Raw genomic sequence first — 24,614 nt, forward strand, 5'->3', positions numbered from 1 at the left:
GGCGCATTCCCACACAGCAGAGCCAGAAGGATGTACAACTAGAATATGCAACTATGTCCTGGGGGGCTTTGGGGAGAAGAAGAGGAAGGAAAAAAGAAGATTGGCAACAGATGTTAGTTCAGGTGCCAATCTTTAGAAAAGAAAGAAATGAGATCAATTTTTGTTTGTTGATTTTGACCCTGTAACTTTACTGTATTCATTAATTATTTCTAATAGGTTTTTTGTGGATTCTTTAGGGTTTTCTTTATATAGAATCATATCATCTGAAAATAGTGACAGTTTTATTTCTTCCTCCTTCTTTTTTTTTTTTTTTGAGAAAGATTAGCCCTGAGCTAACATCCATGCCCATCTGCCTCTCCTTTATATGTGGGACGCATGCCACAGCATGGCTTGCCAAGCGGTGCCATGTCTGCACCCGGGATCTGAACTGGAGAACCCCAGGCCGCTGAAGCGGAACATGTGCACTTAACCGCTGCACCACTAGGCTGGCCCCTACTTCTTCCTTTCCAATTTGGATCCCTTTCGTTCATTTTTCTCTCTTAATTGCTCTGGCTAGTAATTCCAATGCTATGTTGAATAAGAGTGGTGAGAATGGGCATCCTTGTCTTGTTCCTGTTTTTAGAGGAATAGTTTTAAGTTTTTCACCATTCAGTATGATATTGGCTGTGGGTTTGTCATATATGGCCTTTATTATGTTGAGGTACTTTCCTTGTGGACCCCTTTTATTGAGAATTTTTGTCATAAGTGGATGTTGAATCCTATCAAATGCTTTCTTGAGTCTGTTGAGATGATCATGTGATTTTTAGTCTTCATTTTATTAATGTAGTGTATCACACTGATGGATTTGCAGATGCTGAACCATTCCTGAGTCCCTGGAATAATTATGGTGTGTGATCCTTTTGGTGTATTGTCTTTGATTTGCTAATATTTTGTTGTGTGTTTTTGCACCTATGTTCATCAGCAATATTGGCCTATAATTTTCTTTTTTTGTGTTATCCTTGTCTGGTTTTGATATCAGGGTGGTGTTGACCTCGTAAAATGCATTAGGAAGTATCCTGTCCTCTTCAGTTTTGGGGAAGAGTTTGAGAAGAACAGGTATTAAATCTTCTTTGAATGTTTGATTGAATCCACCAGAGAAGCCATCTGGTCCTCAACTTTTGTTTTTTGGGAGGATTTTGATTACTGTTTCAGTCTCTTTACTTCCAATTGGTCTATTCAGATTCTCTCTTTCTTCTTAGAAGGCTTTTGAATAGAAGACAACTACTCAAAATAATGATGATGGTGATGATAATACATTCATTGCATGCTTATCAAGTGCCAGATCTTGTTCTACAAGCTTTAATATTATTGATTAATTTAACCGCTGCTATGTTGTAAATGCTTCTATTATCATTCCCATTATGGACATGAGAAAGGGAGAGAGTGAGATTCCCTTATCTTCTCAACATTTCTTAGTTTAAATTGCCAAGACAAGGACTCATCAACTCTGCACCCCAGGATATGTGGTAGGTCACTAGCCAAGCTATGGGTTGGCTCATCTTTAGCTTTAGTTGGATAGTCACAATCTCTTGCAAAAAGCAGAGCTCCCTAGCTCGGACTGTGGAGGGACAGACACCATGGCTGATATATCTGGTACATCCTCTGACTTATGTCATGTGGGCAGAGCTTTTTCTGTTTCCTTTAATGTCTGTTCTTGAGAAAGAACCCCATGTCTACTTTGTGATTCTGAATACGAATGAGCGAATGAACTTCAGCAAAACTTATGGGGGGCAGAATGAAACTGCCGTAAGAGACGCAGGTGAATTCATCTGAGATCGGGGATTTTTGCCATGTCAGTGCAAGTAAAAATATTTAACAGGTTCACTAGATCTGCTGGGTAGTCAGACTTACTAGTGAGCTTTATCTGGTTGGCCTATCAGAGACTAAACTTTCCGATTTAATAGTGGGTCTGATTTTAAGGTAAGTAGTTGAAGCGTTAGAGGAAAATGAGAAACTATAACGGATGTGACATATGCTGAAAATAGACGACATTCACAGCCAGAGGATTAAGACTCTTTCATCTTCTTCCAAATAAGAAGAATAATCATCTTCTAAAAGCAAATGCTTTTCTGTAACTCTGCCAGTGAGAAACCTCACTGTTTGCTCTAGGAGAACATTCCATTAATTCTGTGGTGGAGAAAGGGAGCTGGAGTTTAGCATTTGTCTGTGAATGTCTCAAATATTTATGCAGAACAGTGGCTGATTTTAAGGTGTTAGCATTACCCATGTGTTTGTGAGCTGTCTAAAGAAAAATCCAACTGTTGAGGGAACCTGAAAACACCTGAATCTTTTAAGATGATAAAATATAATTCGTTTCCCACCAGAGTCTCTGGCTTACTTTGGGAAGCTTCCTCTGCTTTTCTGGCTTATCACTGTTCTTTCTTTTAGAGGATACAAATCTCCCACTGAAAAGAGATTGAATTGCTAGAGAGTGGGGGCTTAGATGTTGCTTTTCCTAGGACAGCCAATTGGAGGAAATGATATATAATGGTGAGTGAAGACCTCATGTTTTGATGGTTGCTTAATATTTGATTTTATTCAAATTCTTAGGAGCTATTGGGAATTAAACATGCAAGGAAAGTTTTGGGAAATCATCAACTAGATACCAATGCTGATGGACACTTGTCATGCTCTGTCTTGTAGCAGTTATTTGTGCCCTGTGTTCCCTCCTTAGACTCTGAGATCCTTGGGAGTGGTATCTAAGTCATCTTCTTGACCCTCACAGTGCTTCACATGGTATTCAATAATCATTGTGCCAAAATGGAATTTCATTTAAAGTCCTCTTTGCAGCCCTTTTCCTCATTCTTCCATCACTAGTTTCAGACTCTCAGAAGACCGTTATGTTTTGAAATGTGCTGGTACTAAAGTGCCTAGGGCATCAGGCAAAGAGAAGTTAATAACTTTAAATTAAGGCACTTAGAAGCACCTGTGGAAAGAAGGAAACGATCTTTTGGGTTTGGCAAAACTGTAAAATAGTAATCAATATCATATAATTTTTTTAAATGATGCTGTTGCTATTGGGTAATACTTTTGCTTTTGTCTATGAGCTCATTTATCAGACAATATCCCATAAAATTGATAGGATCAGGTAAACTTGTTCTAGAGAGAACAACAGGGAAAAATGAGAGCAGGGAGAAAGCAACTCATTTGTATAGCATCACTCTTGTCTTAAATGTGAGATTTCTACTCAGTATTTGCAATAAGAAAAACCAAGCCCGTGATGAGACCAGCAGAGCAGAGGCATAATATATTAGTACCACAGTCTTAGTTCCAGAATAGAAAGAGAAACATCCAGAAAAATAGAAAACACAGTTGTTGCTATATTAATCTTTTCTCCTCAAGGCAGATGAATCTTAGCCTCCAATCTAACGTGGGGTTGGTTTGAGGGAAGACTGTTAATTCATGGGGTTGTTGTCAGAACTGGAATGCTTTATTGAAGTACCTGATGGATGTTCCTTTCCTTAAGGGCCTACAAATAGAAGAGATTTTCATCTAGTGTTACACAGAGGTCATACCTGGAAGCAAGATAGATAAGTGGACTTAATAAATTCTTGTTGCCTCTTCTGATCTCATGGTTCAAGGATACGAGCATTGATGTTTTTTGGTATTGTCTCTGATTTGCTTTTTTTTTAATATGAAAGTTTTATTAAGATATAATTCACACAGCATACAATTCACCCATTTAAAGTGTACAATTTTAGAATATTCACAGAGCTGTGTAAGCATCTTCACAATCAGTTTTAGTACTTTTTATCACCTCAGAAAGAAACCCCATGGGGCCGGGCCAGTGGTTAAATTTGTGCGCTCTGCTTTGGTGGCCTGGGGTTCGTGGAATAGGATCCCAGGTGTGGACCTACACACCGCTCATCAAGCTATGCTGTGGCAGCATCCCACATACAAAATGGAGGAAGATTGGCACAGATGTTGGCTCAGCAACAATCTTCCTCAAGCAAAAAAAAAGAGGAAGATTGGCAACAGATGTTAGCTCAGAGCCAATCTTCCTCACCACCACTCCCCCAGGAAAAAGAAACCCCATAACCATTAACAGTCACTCGCCATTTCCTCCCTACCACTCCCCACCCCAGGCCTAGTAACCACTAACCTATTTTCTGTCTTTATCGATTTGTCAAATTGGACATTTAATGTAAATGAAATCATACAATATGTGGTCTTTTGTGACTGGCTTCTTTCACATAAACTTAGCGTAATGTTTTCAAGGTTCATCCATGTTGTAGTATATATCAGTACTTTATTCTTTTTGTTACTGAATAACATTTCATTCTATATCACATTTTAACCCATTCATCAACTGGTGAATCTTGGGTTGTTTCCAATTTTTGCCTATTATGAATAATACTGCTATGAACATTTTGCACTAGTTTTTATGTAGAAATGTTTTCATTTCTCTTGGTATATACCTAAGAGAGGAATAGCTGGCTCATACAGCTACTCAATCTTTAATCTTTTGAGAAACTGCCAGACTGTTTTCCAAAGCAGCTGTGCCATTTTTCATTCCCACCAGGAGTGTATGGGTGTCTGTGTCCTCTCCAACACTCGTCATTCGCCTTTTGATTATAGCCATCCTAGTGGGTAGGAAGTGGTATCTTGTTGTGGGTTAGATTTACATTTCCCCGATGACTATGATGTTGAGCATCTTTTCATGTGCTTTTGACTATTTAATATTTTCTATGGAGAAATGTCTATTCAGATCCTTTGCCCATTTTCAAATTTGACTCTTAATTCTAATCCATTGATCTGTACGTCCATCCTTATGCCAGTACCACATGGTCTTGAGTACTCTACCTTTATAGTAAGTTTTGAAATCGAGAAATGTGAGTCTACCAACCTTGTTCTTCTTTTTTCAAATTGTTTTAGTTATTCTAGGTTCACTGTATTTCCATATTAAGATCAGCTTGTCAATTTCTACTGAGATTTTTTTTTTTTCTACTGAGATTTTGATGAAGTTTGTGTTGATTCTGTAGATCAATTTGGGGAGTATTGCCACTTTAACAATATTGTCTTCTGATCCATGAACATGGGTGCTTCTCCATTTATTTAGATCTTCTTTAATCTCTTTCAACAATGTTTTGTAGTTTTTAGAGTATAAGTTCTGCACATCTTTTTGTTCTTTTTTTTTTTGAGGAAGATTAGCCCTGAGCTAACTGCTGCCAATCCTCCTCTTTTTGCTGAGGAAGCCTGGCCCTGAGCTAACATCCGTGCCCGTCTTTCTCTACTTTATATGTGGGATGCCTGCCACAGCAGGGCTTTTGCCAAGCGGTGCCGTTTCCGCACCCGGGATCTGAACCGGCGAACCCCGGGCCACTGAGAAGCAGAATGTGCAAACTTAACTGCTGCGCCACCAGGCCGGCCCTGCCCATCTTTTGTTAATATTCATATTTATATTATATAATATTTATATTATATAATATTTTGTTAATATTAATATTCATATTGTTTTATTCATAAGCATTTTATTCTTTTGGATGTTATTGTAAGTGGGATTTTCTCCCTAATTTTATTTTCTGTTTGTTCATTGCAAGTGTATAGAAATACAATTGAATTTTGTATATTTGATTTACTTTTGCTCTAAGGTAACACTCATGCTGGTAACAGGAAACAGCTAGAAGAAATACAGTTTGTTTTAAATAGATTGTGCTAATGCCGTAGCACATTATTGCCCAAGCAGTGGTTTTGTTTCATCCCAAGGACTGAAATATCTCATGAAAAATCAGATGCATAATCCAAGGGCATTTAAACATATTGTTTCCATCATCCCGTAGATGGCTTTTGATGCATAGGTGCCCCTGGAATAGGTGAATAGCATCATCTGTTTTTGTATGTACTTAATTTTCTCCAGCAACAGCTAATAATAAACTACTGGCACCCTAATTCTCTTCATTCAGGTCTTGACTCAGGTGTCAATTCCCCAGAAGGCCTTTCCACACCCATCTATGCATGGTTGTCCTCCTGCATTTATTTGGTAACATATCACCTAGTTTATTTCCTCAATCACACTTACTACAATCTGTAATTATCTCATTTGTTTACTGTCTACCTCCAACACGCCAAGAGAACAGGGATTTTCTCTTTGTTTGTTCACTACAGAATCTCTAATGACTAACACACACTAATTTTTGGTGTACTAGTGAATAAATGAATTTTCCAACTACAAAAGCATAAGGTAGACAACCACTAAACATGCAAAGCAATAAACGAATGACACTGACATCACCCTTGTGTATGCTTTCGATGTACACCCAAGAGAATTGTAGAGATGTGAATATGATAGATCAGAAGACTCACTCATGAGCCAAATGCCTCTGCTCCTCACATGAGCCTCAAAGCTTGGGTTCAGAGTTGGTTTCCTGCAAAAAATGATCAGGTAATACATACCATGGACCTTTGGTGTTGCCCTTTAATAGTTGAACTCCTGGGTGTTCGATCTACAGGTGTCCATGGTATCTACTTTGTGGCTGTCTCAGGAAAGTTTATGAGTGGATTATTTTTTTTCAAATCTGAGTACATTTAGATCCTTGTTGTCACAATATCAGTTAGTTGATTATTTATTCCAATAAATTAGGCATTCTGAAATCTTTCATTCTATTCCTCAATTTCTGCATCCAGATCTGTGTAGCTGCAAAATGTTCTCAAGTCACTTGACATACTGGGTGAAGACAAGATATTCCAAGAATTCAAAATGTGCCCTACATATTGCACTAAGACAAATATAAAATTTTAAGAGAGCTCCAGGAAATTCGAGGAAAAGGGAGTGCAGCTTTTAGTTATCAATCAACAGCATATTTCACGTGTTATTTGCAGAAACAGAGGATTGAATTTAGAGGGCAGGGCCCCTAACAAAAGTGACAAGACTTTATTGAACTTTGCAGGTGAATTGATGGTAGTTCTTGTTTACACAAATCCTATGTTAATTTGGATTGCTGGCTCCATTTTCCTTCTAAGAAAAGCAAAGGCCAGGAAGGATAAGAATCACTTATCAGTGATAAACATTTGAAGAACTTGAGCTTTTGTGTTTTAGAAAACTTAGAAGCCATGTTGATTCAAGAAAGTTTTTTATAAATAATATTTTATCCAGATTAATAAGGGAACATGATTTTTCCCTAAAAGTGAGCCAGGAAAAAATACAGGCAGGAGACTTAATTACTCTGGCTCTGAAGGAATTGCATGTTATTAATTGTGAATTCCAAAGACTTCACATAGTATGTGGCACGTAAATGTTTGATAATTGTATTCAAAGAGAAAGCACATTATCTTGAAAATAGACTGAGTACTTTCAGCCTTGACCCCATGGCATCTTAAGTGTTGAGGATGACTTCAAGTGGAAAAGGGGACACTTACATTGGAGGCCTTGCCTACTAAGGGAGTCTGGAGTAAGTACTGTTCTGGCTAATATTTCCGTCTCTTGCTGTACAAGACTAGTTATTGTTATAATTGTCCCGCCCGTCCTGTAGTCATGCAGTCTCATCTGTATCTTAGAATGATACCTCCTTTCCCTTTGTGATCTGCTGGATTTTCATCTGCTGTGTTGATGTTGGACATCAGGGAAGATCTTGAAACCAAGATATTGAACCGATTCCTTAAAATGTCAAGAGCTCCCAAGGAAGAAATAACATAAGATCTTCTATGTAAGCATCCCTAAATTAGAGACAAATGTCAAAGAGACAGGCTGATCTCTTCTGGATAACAACCCTAGTTGTTATGGAGATGAGATGGGGAGGAAACACGAAGAGAACTGTGAAATGTTGCAGTGGACGAAGGAGTTACTTATATAAGGCTGGTGGTTTGTAATATATCCCTGAAACCCAGGTAGGATCATTCTCAACCTAGCTCCCAGGGTACTTCGGGAATCAAGGTACCAATAATTTTCTAAAATCCTGCAAACCTGACAGTTCTTTTTTTGGTAACCTTACCCAACAACTCTATAAGATCACAGCTGTTTAAAAAGGTCCTGGAACTGATACTAATATGCACAGCTCTTTTCCAGGTCATTTTTATTCTGATCTGAACATGACTGCATTGAGAACTCAGACTGAAATAACTCGTAATAACCAGCGAGCTCTCCCTCTCTCGTTCCCTGAGGAATCCCCATCACCCATGCTGCTGTACACTCTAGGACTTCCTCCTCTTCCCCTTCACAAGCCAGAACTTGCAAAAACTTCAAAAGATGCCAAAAGCTGCCTGGGCTTATTTTTCTCATAAAACCAGCTGGTAAAGAGAGACTTGATATTAGATAGTCTTCAGCAAAATAAGGCCAACCATAGCTCCTGGAGCTACAGCTGAGGGGCCCTGGCCTGGACCCTGTAATGGATGCCCCGGGCAGAGAAGAATCCCCAGGTTGCAGCACCTGCTTCTTGAGAAAGTGCCTGAGTTTCCTTAGAAGAGGTTTCCAGGGAAACCATATAACTTCTATTCTTTTTTTCTTAAACATATTAAACACGAAGCACGCCTGCTAGTGCTTGGGAGTTCTCATTTGAAGTCAGGAGCTGCTGGGGAAGAGTGTTTGCATGAAACACACCTACATAGCCAGGAATCATTTTTATGCTTCCTTCACTGACTGTCAGCTGCACACTCAGCTGGGGAGAGCTAAATGACCTGGGTTCATTTGTGCGGTGAAAGATAGGCAAGATCAACTCCAGTTGGCTGAATTACTTTTCTCCCATTTTTGTGACGGCTCCTAATGAATGAGAGTGACGTTTGGATTGAGAAGTTGTGTCTTACTAGTTAGATCCTATGTACATTAGACCATGTAGAAAATATGAATACCATAGAATGTCTTTGTGTGTATTTTTTAATATGCAAAGAAATCTTTGAGCAAGAAAATCACAGAAAACTTGGCTGAAATGTTTCTACACCTACCTATCTCCATCATGGCCCAAATCTTTCAGAAACGTGGTCTGTTACCCTGCCCATGTGTCCCATGTGGCAGGGGTAGATGCTGGCCGTGATGTGTTTACCACGTGACCCGGCCTCCTGGATCGTAACCGATTGGCCTTGAGGCGGACCAACCTGAGCTGAGCCAACCCACCAATAACCTTCAATGCAGTATAATTGGAATTCAAAGATGCTGATATGCAGGGATAGAAGAAGAGAGACTTAAGCACACACAAGCAAAAGGTGAGGTGGTGGGGGAGAGAAGATAAAGAGATTGGCAGGATTCTTGATGCTTTTTAGTTCTGTTTCTTGTCTGCGCAGCTTGGATGTACTTCTTGATCCAAGGTTTTATGAGACGGATTTATATCCTCCAAATAAATCCCATTTTGTTCTTAAGTTAGAGTGGTTTTCTGTTATTTCCAACCAGAAGGTCCCTCATAAAACACCCAGCTTTGCTAGAATCAGCTTTTTCCACGTTTCTTTCCACGGTCCCGGTGTGCGGGTTGTTGGTCTCGTCATTTCTGACCTGCATGAGTGCTGTGGCAGTTGTTCCCCTTGTGGTCCCACAAGGATGCTGACCTCCTGCACTGGCCATTTGAGGGGTGGGCGTGTGACTCCAGTCACGCTCTTCAAATGGGATGTGGTTGGGTGATCCGCATGGAAATGCTGCTCCATAATCATGTGACGGGTTCTGGTGGAAGCGCCAATGAAGCTTTTTATAGAACTGACATGGAGCGGGCTGACCAGACAGGGAAATAGATTTGAGGAGATTCAGAATTTTCCCTGTGATGGAACCTCCCAGGTTTGGGGGACTTTGGGGTTCAGAACCATAGAAGGTTAGAGAAGGAAGGAACCTTATCAGACCCCAGCTCCACCCCTCCTTTGACCAGATAAGAATCACAAAGCCCGGGGAGGCTGACTGGTTTTCTTTGGGGTGGAGCCAGGACTCCTACCTCCAACACAGTGTTCTTTCCCCAACCCATTCTGCCGCTAGCACTTTCTTAATGAAAAGAGAGTTTAGATCCCTGTGTAGCGGAGAAAAAATTCTCCTCTTCCCCATGAGGGTCTCTAGCTGGGCCTAGGAATTAAACTGACATAGGACAGATTAATAAGAGAAAAGCATACAAGTTTTACTAAATTTTTACCTGCCCCTGGGGGCTTTCGTACCCGAGGAAGCAACCAAAGCAGAAAGCATGTATACCTTTCAGACAGGGAAATGGTAAAGTTGTGATGAAATGTCAAGACAAAGGGGTTTGGGGTAGCGGCAGTAAATTGCGGGGAAGTGATTAGGAGATACGTAGGGGAGGAAGCCAGTGGAAGATGAGGGTTATTTAGTAGTTTGGGTGTTTGTACAGATCCATTTCAGTGGCGATTCCCAGTCTCTGGCGATGAGGATGTTCTCTTCTTGGTCCAGGGAGTGCACCTCTTTCTTGGGAATTTTAAGACAAGTTTTCAGGTAGAAAAGGGGAAATCAGAGAGCCCTTCCTGTATTTGCTGTTTCTCAAGTGCTTTCAGCTCAAAACAATCAATACACCAAAGTGGCATATGTTGGAGTGGCATGGCCTGAACTCCTTCATCTGTGTTCTCCCTTCTGCACTAAATTTAGAATATACATAATAAAGCACTTATGCTACATATATAGCTAAGGATTTTATGGCCCTTGTGATGAAATTAAAGACATTTATTTTTAAAGCGAAGAAAAATACAAGTCCAGGGATAATGTGAATAAGTAACTGGTTTTTTTTCCCAATAGATCTGCATGTATGGTATTTATCTAACTTCAAACTAAGTTATCTTAGTTTGTGCTTGTTCTGATAGCTAATAAACCATCAGGACATACCAAGGTCACCTAAACTTATTTAACATGGGTAGAAACATGGTATATAAGATAAATCTAAGCGTTGACTTTGCACCACGTGGTCACTAAATCGTATTCATTACACAGAGGATTCCCAAATTTGCCTCTTCAATCTTCTCTTCTCTCTTGACCCCTGGATCCTCTGTGTAAGGTCACAAACAGCTGCTTCGTTCCTGTCACACCCAGGGTCTCTGCCCTGCTTCTTTCTGATCTCCTGCCTGGTCTCCTGCAGAGGTTTTCTTCCCTCTGGGGAGACTCACTTCCCTTTGTTTTCTCCAACAGACTTCCTTTAGAATTCCTTTTCTATTTTGTAATGGACAGTTATTAAATCAATCAGTTAATTAATTATTTTGCCAGCTTGGAACCTATTCTCTTTCTTTTGAAAATACCGCTTGGATTTTCCTTTGAGGACCTTCCCCCTCTGGTGAATGGGGTTTGGGTAGGCTGACCCCACCCTCTGTCTCCGGGGCCCAGCACTGCATCCCCCTGGCCACAATAATTACATCTCCAATGCGTGATCCAGGTTGTCCCATACGATTCAGCCGGCTGACTCCTGATGGAACTAGTGGGGAAGAAGCTGTCCCTTCTCACAGAGAGCTTAAGTCTCCAGCTATCGATAACCATCTTAGCTACGGTGTGGAGACAACCCCCCTGAGAAAGAAGTCAAGAAGGGGAAAGTGGAGCTGAGAGATGACATTATTTGCTCCTTGGCACTAGCTGAGGCTGAAGCCAGATGCACCTCTTTACTTCCCAGTTACCTGAACCAATACGTTCTTTTTTGTTTAAGCCAATTTGAATTGGGTTTCAGTCACTAGCAACCTAAAGTGTACTGATTAATGCACGGCCATATCGCTATTGTCCTTAAAAGGCATTCATGACTTTCTGTTAAATGCAGAATAGTCCAACCTCCTCTGCTCAGCTTCAAGGCCTTTTATAATCTGGCCCCTTTCAACCTTTGCTTCCTCTTTTGCGATACTTACACTGCCGTTGTGGTGCTCCGCTTGGTATTCCTTGACTCACCTTGCATTTTTACACCTTATTGCTTTTGTCTATGCCACTCCTACCCTCACTCCACCTGGAACACTCCTACCCACATGCTGAGATCCTGTTTGTTCCTCAAGGCCACACTCAAATGTTACCTTCATTAGGAACCCTCTCCCGGTCCCTCAGTCCGAACTAACTCTTGCTACCTTTGTAGTTTTTTGACTATTTATACCTCTATTATAACACATCACAACCTGTCTCGTCTCTCTAGTCAAGAGGTCAGCTCTATGTCGCTGCCCCGACTCCGAGCCCAGGATGGAGCAGGCATCAGTAGATCGCGCTCCATCACGCGTTTTCCTCCAAGATGGTCAAGTGTGAAGGTGCCTATTCCCTCCACCAGGTGGAGCTTTACTTATTTCTGTTTCTGGGGATCACTGAGCAGGGCTGAGGGCCAGGCACACAGTCTATGGGAAGAGTGGGCTTGGTCTCACCTGGAAATGCTTTCACATTTCTCATGGTGGTTTTCATATAGATTTCGGTGGTGCTGAGCCGGTTTCAACTCCTAGTTTCAGTGAAGGGCTGTGATCCCTGTTCCGAGCGGCAGCCCCGGGCGTGGGACTATCTTCCCTTAAATGTTTCTTACAGTTTCCATTTGGTTGGACGGTTGCCGGTTAACTTGCATCTTTGAATAAACTAGAAAGCAGGGGAGAGAAACAGGAGAAAAAGTAGGATTGCCAATTTACAAAACCTGGTTCAGTGGAGCTCCCCTTCTCTTGTCTTCGTCGTCATCATCATCAGTGCTTGAGGGTCTGCTGGGGTCCTTGAACACAGCTCTAAGATCCATGAAAACCAGACATATTTGACACCTGGGATGGTCCACATATGTCTGTAAAACACCCGTGGGCGCTGGTTATGTCTTTGTATTCCATGTACACGTCATCCTTTTTGGTCTGAAGTTTCTCTGACAAGGCTGAAACTAGCAGACTTTACACACACGGATTATTCTTAGGTTAGTGGCTGCAGCTGCTGTTTACACAACCTGGTGATGTTTGTGACTCTTGCTGTTTTTAGATTCAAGCTGCTCCTCTGTGCCAGGCACTGTGCTACGTTCACTCACGTACATTAATTCCTTTGTCTTTTGAAATCTTCAAAAATGACTGAAATGTCTTGGTTATCAATTGCCACTTCAAAGCTTTGTGGCCTAAAACTGCCACACTTATTACGTCACGGTGTCTGTGGATCAGGAATCTGGGCACGGCTTGGCTGGGTGCTCTGGCTCTGGGTCTCCCACAAGGCTTGACTGAAAAGATACATTTCCCAACTGACTTATGCGGTTGCTGGCAGAATTCGATTCCTCACGCTCTGTTGGCTGGAGTCCTCTTTGGGTTCCTTGCCCCACAGATCTCTCCACAGAGCACCTCACCACGTGGCAGGTGGCTTCCTCAAGGGGAGCAGCTGAGAGAGAGAGAGAGCTGGAGAATGCTGGTAAGAGGAAAGTCACAGGCTTTTCTAACCTGGTCTTGGAAGTGACATTGCATCACCTTTGCTGTATTTTGTTTATTGGAAGCAAGTTGCCAGACTCAGTTCACACTCAAGAGGAGGGAATCACCCAAAGACATGAACACCAGGAGTCAGAGATCACTGGGGATCGTATTAGAGTTCTACCTGCCATGGAGATAGACAGTATAATTCCCATTTTACCGATGAGAAAATTGAGACACCATTTGAAAAAAGAGAGATGATTGATGATGTATGTATATGTACTGATGAGAATTCACGTCTCTGAGCAGTATTTCTCAAGCACAGACTGGGACACGTTTTCAGCCTTCTTGTTGGGGTGACCTTGCCCTACCCACAGAATCTACCTCCATGTCCTATGGAGCCTTGCTACGCAGTGTGGGTGAGGACCAGCGCATTGGCCTCGCCTGAGAGCTTGTCGGAAATCCGGGATCGCTGGCCCCTCCCAGACCTATGGAATCGGAATCTGCATCCTTAGTGATTTGTGTGCACGTTGAAGTCTGAGGAACGCTGTTCCAGAAACTCCCCTTTCCAGGGCTCTCCGCTGACGTCAGGTGTTCCTGTGCTTTTCTCTCTGCTGGCACTGCCAGCTGTTTGCCCCTGGGCAATAGTGGAGAATATTACGCTCTATCCTTACACTGTTTCAAAAACAGGAAATGAAGCCTCTGAAATGAAGGCTGCTTATCACCTCCTTTCTTCTACAAACAGCAACAAGTAAGAGCAATAATGAGTCTCTCTCAGGAATCTAAGATGGAGCGGGAGCCATCGGCTTGATCGTCATAGATGGCAGACAATTAACAGTGAAAGTGGGCATTTGGCTCTAGAGTAAACTGCAGCAAATCTTTCCAGAAAGTGAGGCTTCCTAAATTATATTTTATTTAGACGACATAGATGAAGCTCGAAAGCATTATGCTACGTGCAAGGAGCCAGGCACAAAAGACCATATATTGTTGATTCCATTTATACGAAATTCTAGAACAGACAAAAATCTATAGTGACAGAGAGCATTTCAGTGGAGAGGTGGGAGGGAGTTGACTGCAAAGACGCAGGAGAGAACTTTTCAAGTGATGGAACTGCTCTATATCTTGACTGTGGTGGTAGATACATGGGTGTACACATTTGTCAAAACTCATCAAATTATACATTTAATTCATGAATTTTACTTTATGTAAACTAATCTTTAATAATGCCGATGGAAAAAAGTAAATGGAGTGAGTAGCTTTGTCAATTGATTCTAGTTCCTCTAACTTTCCTGAGGCCTGGAACCCAAGGATGAATTTGCACTGATCAGAATAACTCATCAGAGAAGGATGCTAGTTAGAAGATTTCCTTGGTGTCTGATATTGACATGGAAAGGAAATTCTTTCTCCTTTGAAGTCCTACTGGGAAGACACCATACTTAGAAAGTTATTAAGATCTCCATCACTTAAAGTACTCCTAAAAGTCACACTCGGTGGATGATGCTATTGAACTTTGTTTTGATTTTTTGAGATTTCTTCAGCTTTCCTTGGAAAGGAACACAGGAATGATAGCTTTCATTTATTGAGCAGTAACTCCAGGCCAGACATTCTCCTTAATGCTTCACTTCCATTATTTCATTTACTCTGCACAGCAATTCTGTAAATGAGGTCCTACTGCCTTTCCAGTTTACAGAGGAGAGAGCTGAGCTCAGAGAGATCGGACAACATTTTCAAGTGACAATTAATACTTGAATTTGGGATAATCTAATGCCAAAGCCACTTTACTTTCTTTCCTGCCTCACCTACTCTAAACTGCTCCTATAGCATCTAGCTCAGACTCTAAAACGAATTATGCCCAAGTCACTGGCTTCTGGTCCACGTTGCACCTACAACCACATACGCTTACTCTGCATTTCCTCCAGGATCTCTCAAGTCTCAGACTTTTAAATCTCCGTAGATTAAAGGAGTCAAACCACTTACCCTTTGCAAGCCTGCCAAATATGCTGTACCATTATGTGCAATTATTGCCTAAGCAAGGAGTTGCTTCCAAGATGAGGAATTGTCATCTCTGGTTTCCAGAACCACGGGTTGGAGAGAGCAGAGCCCAGGACAGAGCAGGGAGTTGGCAGTGGTTTGTGTCCACAGGATTGCCCCCATGGAAACCCTCTGTAGTCACAGGCTGGTCGTTTTGTAGCACAGGTGCTTGGTGATGATGCAAAGGAAAGGTGCAGGGTAGCAGGTGCTAGGGACCAGTATGGCACATCCAGGGATGGGAGGTGCGCGTCAGCCACAAACCTTGCACACGGCTGGAAACGGTGGGTGTAATGATGGGGGCAACTCTGTAGATAGTGGGGACCCATTTTAACTCATAAGTGGAATCAAAAGAATTCTGAGTTTGATTCTCTGGGTATAAAACTTCTCAGACGACTGTCCATCTGCTGTGAGATCCAGAGACGTGCTGCCCAGGTGCTGCCGATGGAGTCTGCATTCCTTGGTATGTCCCTGTCCCCGTTCCAGCCTCCAAGGCAGGTGGAGAAGTGCGTTATGAACCCAGACTCAGAGCCCAGCTCCAGGAGCGAAGATTCTTACCAAAGCCGCAGACAGGGAGATTCAATCTAATGAGTGAATGCTTAGAAGACAATCGGATAGGCATAAGAAGTGGAAAGGAGGCAGTTTGCACCTCCAAGGGGGACCTTCACCGTGAGTTAGAGAGCTCAGCACAGCCGCACGGAGGTTTGCAGAGCTGAGAAGGCCTGGGCCGGGCAAGGCATCCCTTACTGATGGAACAGGCTGCATCCCCAGAAGGGACCCCCTTCTCCCAAAGCATTGTCATTTTAGGGGATAGATCAGGCCAGCCTTCGCATGTAACAGATCACAGTCAGGCAGGGTCGGGTAAAGGGGGAAGCTGTGACACAGGCCTTTTTATGCCAAGAAGTTCCAACAACAGCATCGATGCCAGTGCTTGATAATTATTGACTTCACATGATTATTTTCCCTTTGACAAACAAAATTTTCTGAGCTTTTAATGAGGCTTGAGGGAAGCTAAAGGATACGATTATCACGCAGACTGCATTTTTTCTCCAAAATGAAAAGATTTATTTTTTTTCCCCTTGTTACGAAATTAAAATAACAGAATGTCAAGTTCCCCAAACCCAGGGAGAAAAGATAAATGCAAGGTAAATAAAATCGCTATTAACAGTCTGATGCGAATATCTCCTCCCAGCTTTTTAATGCGTGTGCCAACCTCCGTTTTCCCTTGAGTATAACTGTAACGTAATGCTGTCCCGTAACCACCTTGTTCTCCTCAATAGCTCGTGGAGCTGCACGATTGTCAGTACATTTTGATCTCCCTTATCTTTTCCAGGACTTCGGTTGCAGTCCATTATGTGGACATGATTTAATTAACCAGTCCCCTATTGAGAGACTTTTAGGCTGTTTCCAATTTTTGGTTATTACAAAGAATGCTGGTAACTGTTTTTGTCCATAAGTCTTTACAAATTCGTCCAATAATTTCTGCAGGATAAATTCTGGGATGTAGATTTGCTGGGTCAGAGAATAGATGCTTTGTAAATTTTGATAAAACTTGACAAAATGCCATGCTTGAATTTACCAACTTGCTTTGCTTTCAACAGTGTGATAGAATGCTCTTTCTCTCAAATTATCACTAACTTTGGGCATTACCAGTCTTTGCTAATCTGATGGTGAAAAGGAACTTAAGTTATTTTCATTTGCATTTGTTTAATCGATAGTGATTTGGGGTTTGCTGTCATGTGCTTATTGGCCACACGTATTTTTTGGGTGAATTCAATATTTCTTGATGAGGTATTTATCTTTTATTTATTGAATTATTAGAGCTTTTTATATATTAAGAATATTAGCACTTTGTTACATAGTTTGCACGCAATTAAATCTTTTTGGTAACAACAGAATATATCAAATAGGTTTACTTACATAAACTCGGTGGTCCACTCAGCACTCCCAAAAAACCCACAAAACTTTTGATTATTGACAGACTTAGTTTCCTAGGGATTCCAGAACAAAGTGTCACAAACCGAGTGGCTTAAAAAAATAGAAATTTATTCTCTCAAAGTTCTGGAGGCTAGAAGTCTGAAATCAAGGTGTTCACCATGCTTCTAGGGGAAGATTCTAGGGGAAGCTTCTAGGGGAAGATTCTTCCTTTCCTACTCCAACTTCTGGTGGCCCCAGGTGTTCCTTGGTGTGTAGATGCATCATCATCATCTCTACCTCCGTCACACGCCTTCTCTTCCATTAAGTATACCAGTCACATTGGATTGGGACCCACCATCAGAACCTCATCTTAACTTGATGGCATCTGTAGAACCTATTTCCGAATAAGATTACACTCATGGATACCAGGGGTTAGAACTCCAACTTGTCTTTCGGGGGGACACAATTCAACCCACAACATTCCCCATTATGAAGTGTCTGCTATCACCAGCCAATAGAAACTCTTTAAGGGGTGGGGACTGGGTCTGTCTTGTTCCGGATTCTAATCCCCAGTACTTAGCACAGTGTCTAGTAGGAGTGGGCACTCAATGAAGGTTTCTGAAAAGAAAGAATTTGAATTTTAGGACTAGGTAGCCTTTAGACCTTAAAAGTTGTGTACAGAGAACACAAGATACCGGATTCTTTCTTTTCATTTAAGTTTATGTGTAACAATTTATAATTCAAATACAAAGGCAAGTGGGAGAACTGGACTGTCTCCACTTTCTGAAGAGGTCTGCTGCCCCAGTGCATGTCCTGAAAATGAGTCTTCGAGAATATGCAGACAAGCACCCAGAATGGAAAAAAGTTTATCTGCCAGAATCATTAGGTTGGATTAAACAGAAAATAAGACAACAGAACCCTTGACAATCAAAATTTATTTTATCTTTTCTTCATATGGTAAAATATAATTGACAATTTATTTCATAATCATGGCAAATAGAGCCTTGCTTACCAAATAAAGGCCAGAATTTGCTCCAAAAACTTACTTTCTGAATTATTTCTTGGACTTATTTCAAAAAATAATTAATTTCCATTTATATAGGACTAACAGCCTCCAAATTAAGCTGTGCATTCCTACTTCTAACCACTTTGAAAAAATAATTAATCTTTTGTAAAAGATAGATTTAATAAAGTTAATTTTTTTTAAATTCAGGAGTTCTCTCTAGGAATTGATATATTTTATCTACCATGTCTCTACTTCCTCTTACTTTCAAAGTATCACCAAAGCCAGTCAAATGCAGTCTTATGGGACCAGGTCTAAAATACCCGCTTTGTTTTACTTTTAGTGGCCATGGTTCCAGTGCCAAAGCAATGAGCCTGTGTTTTAAGTCCTAATGTCCAGCCATTCAGATGAGGTATTTCAATTTGAACAAAGGCAACATTTTGATCTGGGCACTTTGCGCTCATACAGAAATGGTCCAAATGTAAAACTGAGCGCCAAAGCCATTATTCAGATGCACACAGTGCCAGCCTCACGAGCTGGTGACCGTGCAGTGACCCATGCCAGAAGGGCCCGGTGCTTGGTTTAATGCTCTTTTGTTGCCATCTTGAATTTCTTAATAATTTCTGAACGACAGGCCCCGTGTTCTCATTTTGCCCTCGGCTCTGCAAATCCTGTCGCCAGTCCCAGAGACACGTCAAAGGGCTTTGACCTGAATCATCTGACTTGTGATCTCTGTTTTCATTTGTCATTGAGGATAGAGTTGTGGGTAGTTTCCAGCATCTCCTCCCAAGCGAGATGACCCTAGTTCTAGAACATTTTCAAAGATGTAAAAGTTGGGGGTCATGTGATTCACTGGGAACAATGCAGGAAGGAAGCACACAAGGATGATTTCTGTTTACTGCAAGTCGATAGAGTTAAAATTACACCTTCATTGGAATATGGAAGAATCAAGCCCAATGCGAGAGATATATATATACACACACACACACATAATCATGATAACGAAAGAACTTGCTCATCGAAAGAGCAAATATGTTTGCACATGTGCCAATAAGCTAAATATAAATACATTCCTCTGTAATTCTGTCACTAAGATGATTATTCCAGCAATTCCAACAAAAAGCAAAATCTGTGCAAGGTCTGAGCTTGGCTATTCTTTATAAGAATAATGAAAACATCTTCCTTTTCTGAATTAGAAAGCATCGTTCTTCCTGTTCTTTTTCAAAAGAATGGTAGGGAGCAGTTGGTCCAAAAATGCCAGAAGAATGTCTATCCTCCATTAACACAGAGGAATAAACATTTCATTACAGGGCACGGACCTCTGCACAGGGGGCTAGAGTGTGATTTTAGAATCAGGAGCTGTCAAGGAAGAGGAATTCTTTCTAGATACCTTATGAGCCAGGGCAAGGCTCAGTGGGCAAGAAAACAGTGTTACCTACACCTCCAAAGGCCACGCAGGGCTTTCTAACCTGGGCTGCATATTAGAATCACCTAGAGGACTTAGAAAAATAATGCTGTCTGGGCCTCATCCCAAACTAGGTAAATTATAACCTGAGGTTGGTGCTCAGGGCACGGTCTGAGCTTTCGCATCCACAAAAAGAAAGTTGTGGGCTATAGCAAAGTCAAACAGCTATCTACTTAGAAAACTTGAAAATTAAATATATATTTCTATCTGATTATACTTAAACATAGACGCTGTTAACAGAGTTATTTCTATGTAAAGTATTAACTATAGGTAGTTTAAAAATATTTTATAAATAATTTAACCATCTTTCTCTAAGGTTAAACAACACTTCCAATAAATAGCAAAATATTTAAGAGATGAAAATAGTTTTTGAAGCAGACATTTCAGTTATTTTTAGGAAATCTGAAGAATGCATTGAAGTTTAAAAGTCCTTTAAATTCAGAGCTGGATAAGGCAAGTAGTGTTCTTCCTAACTTGGAGTACTTTTTAGATATCAAGTGTCTTCTTCCATTAAAAAAGAAAGAAAAAGCTGCTCAGACCAAAATTTAAAATTAAGGCATTTGGAAACTAATCCATATTTTCTAGAACGTCTCCTTTAATAATATACTTTTTAAAAACCGCACCAAACATTTTTACAAGTAAGTACCTAAAGTTCTAGTAACCCTAGAGGGGAAATTCCTTTTCAGCTAATTTTTGAGTTCCAGGGTAAAGGTGTTCTTGAAGATTTCACAACTCTGGATAAGGAGTCTGAGAGGGTGGCAATGGAGGGCGAAGGGAGGCAAGGAGAAAGGGAGAGAAGAAAATACGGAGGGAAAACTGAGTCCCTTTAGTTACAGAAGTTTCTAGGCTGGAGAAGGTTATCATAATTGTACTTGATAATTCCCTCTGTGAGCAGAGCAGAGACAAATGGTCTTGGTTCTGTGTTTCCTATTTACAACCTTGGAAGCAGACCAGCTGAGAAGGGCCAGGGCCCTCAGGTTCAGACTTTCCATGTTGTGTTTGTGTGTCTCAGTTGTATACTGCAAAAAACCTAATTACAGAAGACACTGGAAAGACTGACCTGCTCTCTGGCTCTTAGCACGTCGCTAACACTGGCAGTCATTGAGGGGGCGTTTGGGAGCATCATTTCAGGAACGAGACATCAGCTACAATGATTACATCTTTTTCTGTAAAGAGCTTGAGGAACACAAGGATAACCAAAATTGAGAGCAAACCCAAATGAAAATTGATTATTATACCAATAATTCTTCACCAATTATTCTATAGAATTTCCAGAAGTAGTCAATAAGAAGATAGTCAAAACATCAGGCACGATAAGGAATAAACTTGGAATATTCTCCAACATCGCTGAGACAAACGAGAAAAAACACATCTGCAAATATGCTAGAACTGAACATCACTGAAACAGCCATGCCAACAGTTTTCTCCAGTGAAGGGTTCAGCTAGGAAAAGAGCTATATTGCGGAAGTGCCAGCTCTCATAAGGTCCTTTTACATTTTAAATCCGAGGTCAATGATTGCCACACTGACTTAAAGCTTTAGAACACCGACTTGTTTTTAATTCTAGCTCAAAGGGTTAGGCTGAATGTTTCTCTCCTTGTTTGATGCCAAGAACAAGATGTAGGAACCAGTTAAACTGCACAGTCCATCCTTTGTCTCTGCAAACTTCAATCTGATCAAGAAAATACTTCTTTGCATCCTCCTCATTTTTCCCCACTGTTAGGGCATCCCGAATATATTCAATGTCTTCTTTGCTTGTTAGCTGGGGCATCCCCGTCATCAGCATCATGGAGAAGAGGATGATCAGTAGGTTTGTGTGATGCCGAAGGGCTAGATAAGCCTTCACACAGACATCCTGGATAAAGAAGAAAATGCTATTACTGTGGTTGCTGTAACGAGGTAGGCTAAGGACCACTGGGCTGTACTGGAATTTACACGGCATTACTCCACCTGTGAAAGGAAAACATCATGAGCAAGGTGGGTATCTTGCTGCAGATGAAAAACTGGATGAGAACATAAGCTATTTTCCTAGCCTCTTAAGCACTTTAGTGTAATTGCACATATCCAGGGTGTGCGCAAGGAAAACATTGATACATTAAGTCGCATCTTATTTCTTACTCTACCTTTTTACTTCAATCTCAGTCGTAGGAAATTGAGGGTGGAAATTTCTGGAGTGTCTGAAGAGGAATGAGTCAGGTTTTGAACACCACACTGGGATCAATAAACTTTATGTCAGTGTAAATCATGTTTGCCAAGGGCTAATGGAATCCAAAGAAATGATGGGAATGTGGCGTTTGAGATTTAGTTTTCATCTTTATTTTACAATTTGTCCTAGTCTAAGAAAAGAGATGAGCTAGCTTTTCATTGTCTGACTTTCAAAATTGTTGAATGAACTTTGGGATTTTAATCCAAATTCTGAATACTGAGCGAGAGAGAGGCCTTTAACAAATGCCATGGCTGGTCCCTCCTCCACAATCTTTGGAGCAGGTGACACAGGTGAGTTAATCCACTTATTAAGCAACAGGCATGGTTCCAAAGCATGGAAAAAGAGACTGGGTTCCCAATTCACAACACGAGAATAACCCAACCTCAATATCATAACTTCACAAAGACAGCGTGTTAAAGAAAACTGAAGTTAATGATTGCAGATATAAATATTTCAAATAAAACATTGAGTAAAATGTTAAAAGAATAATCCATCATAGCCAAATAGGGTTTATTCCAAAATTGCAAGAGTAGTTCATCATAAGGCACTATGACAAACTAAGAATAAGGACTAAAATCCACTGTTGGCTTTTATAAAAGTAACGTAACTTAATATGTAATGATGTGAAGAGTTATCTGAAATTACCAGTCAAAATCATTCTGAATAATGAGTACTGATAAAAATGAAGTATAAAATCAGAAAAGGGAAGGTAAAATTGTTAGTATTTACAAATAACTTAATTGTCTTCTTGGAACACTGAAGGGGAACAAAACTGAAATACTATTGTAACTAGTTTTTATTAAACTAGCTTTTTCTAAAATTAATAAATAGAATGTTATAAACAGGAGCCACCAGTTAGAAAGTGTAATGAAAGACAGATGCTGTGAATAATGGCAACCAAAAAACCATTATTCCTGGGATAAATATATACACAACTATGCAAATGCCATTTTCAAAAACTAAACATTCACTGAGGCACGTAAAGAAAACTTGAAGGTGCAGAGGAACAGAGCACATCCTCAGTGATGAGACTGCTTATGATAAAGATAGAAATTCTCCTCAGATTAATCTATAAATATAATGCAATTTCAATAAAACTTCCTACTGGATATTTAAACTCAGATATGGTTTTAAGTTCATCTGGAGTAATTAAGGCATGAGAGAACAGTTTGAAAAAGTCTAGTAATGAAAAACAGTACTTGCCAGACTAGATATTAAAACATATTATAAAACTACAACATTTAAAACTGTGTGAGGGGCTGGCCTGGTGGCGCAGCAGTTAAGTGCACACATTCCGCTTCTTGGCGGCCTGGGGTTCACTGGTTCGGATCCCGGGTGTGGACATGGCACCACTTGGCAAGCCATGCTGTGGTAGGTGTCCCACATATAAAGTAGAGGAAGAGGGGCACGAATGGTAGCTCAGGACCAGCCTTCCTCAGCAAAAAGAGAAGGATTGGCAGCAGATGTTAGCTCAGGACTAATCTTCAGAAAAAAAAAAAAAAAAAAAAAAAAAACCCCAACTGTGTGAAACAGTATGTACTCTTTTCCAGAAAAAGATAAGGAGTTTTATGGAACAGAATGGAAAGTTCAGAGACATATCCAAGCACATAATAAATATAATATGTAGTAAAGGTAACTTCTCAAATTAGTGGGGAGAAAGATCTATTATTTGATAAATGGGGCTGGTACAACTGGCTCATCATTTTGGGGCAAAAAATAAAGTTTACTCCTTGTGAATACCAAAATAAATTCCAGATGAATGAAGGATTTAAATATAAAAAGGGCAAATATTTAAATATCATGGAGTAGGAAGGGACTTTATGAAGATGACTTCCAAGGTAGAATCTGTAAGGAAAAGATGGAGAGATCTCAGAAACTTCAAACTTTTGAGGGAAAAAAAGCCATAAACAGTATTAAAGGAGGCAAATAACAAGAGAAAACATATTTACAGCATGACAGGTCACTTCTTCAACCCCCGGCCCTCTAGCTCTTACAAATCAATGAGGAAGAGAGAAGTAGTGGGCTAGAAATACAGGCCAAGGATATGGATGAAAATTCCTACTATAAGACACAAAAACAGATATGAAACACATGAAAAAATATGCAACCTAATTAGTAATCAAATAAACGTCACTTAAAATGAGATGGAAACATTCACCTACCAAATTGGAAAATCCTTTCTAAAAAAAATCTTTTTAAGGAATGTTCACATTCCATAGGCTGATGGTAGATGGAAGTAGGTATAATTTTACTGGCAGACAATTTGCTAACATGCATCAAAAGCTTTAAAATACTTATAAGTGTTCTATAGCTTAATCGTGGTGGTTACATGACTGATGCATTTGTCAAAATTCAAAGACCTGTCCACATATAAAGACTGAATTCTGCTGTATGGAAATTATTCCTCAATAAACTTGACTTTAAAAATGACTACATCCTTTTACCCAGCAATTTCCAGGCTAGGAATTTACCTTAAAAAAAAAAAAAGGATAATTTTGCAGTGATTTGTCTGCAAGAATGTTCATTAGAACATTGTTGAAAATTGTGGAAACTTGAAAGCAACCTAAATGTCCAACCACTGGGGATGGATAAAAAGCATTTACGAAAGCACCTGCAATCGCCTGCTCTGTGACTACTAGAATGATATTGTAGAAGAATATTTAATAAGCATGTGAAAGTGAGTTAAAAAGCACACAAGTAGTATAATCCCATTTTGGTAAATGAAAACAAAATACTTATATAGAA

At 40.4% G+C, this 24,614-nt stretch overlaps 1 protein-coding gene across 6 annotated transcripts in view; it reads right to left on the minus strand.

Moving 5' to 3' along the window:
• Positions 1 to 18,321: 18,321 nt before the first annotated feature.
• PIK3CG (phosphatidylinositol-4,5-bisphosphate 3-kinase catalytic subunit gamma) overlaps positions 18,322 to 24,614 on the minus strand; it is a 34,104-nt gene continuing 27,811 nt past the window's right edge. For 5 of the 6 annotated variants that reach the window (XR_011502022.1, XM_014831915.3, XM_014831914.3 and 2 more), the window contains exon 11: positions 18,322 to 21,518. Coding sequence is in view for 5 of the 6 variants with exons in the window: in XM_014831915.3 (XP_014687401.1) it covers positions 21,240 to 21,518 (279 nt within the window). In the remaining variant the exon portion in view is untranslated. Of the gene's footprint in view, positions 21,614 to 24,614 lie in introns of all 6 variants that reach the window. The other variant, XM_070505088.1, reaches the window with a different exon arrangement.

Source organism: Equus asinus, chromosome 1 (assembly GCF_041296235.1).
Source record: "Equus asinus isolate D_3611 breed Donkey chromosome 1, EquAss-T2T_v2, whole genome shotgun sequence".
In the NCBI taxonomy this organism is placed as follows: domain Eukaryota; kingdom Metazoa; phylum Chordata; class Mammalia; order Perissodactyla; family Equidae; genus Equus; species Equus asinus.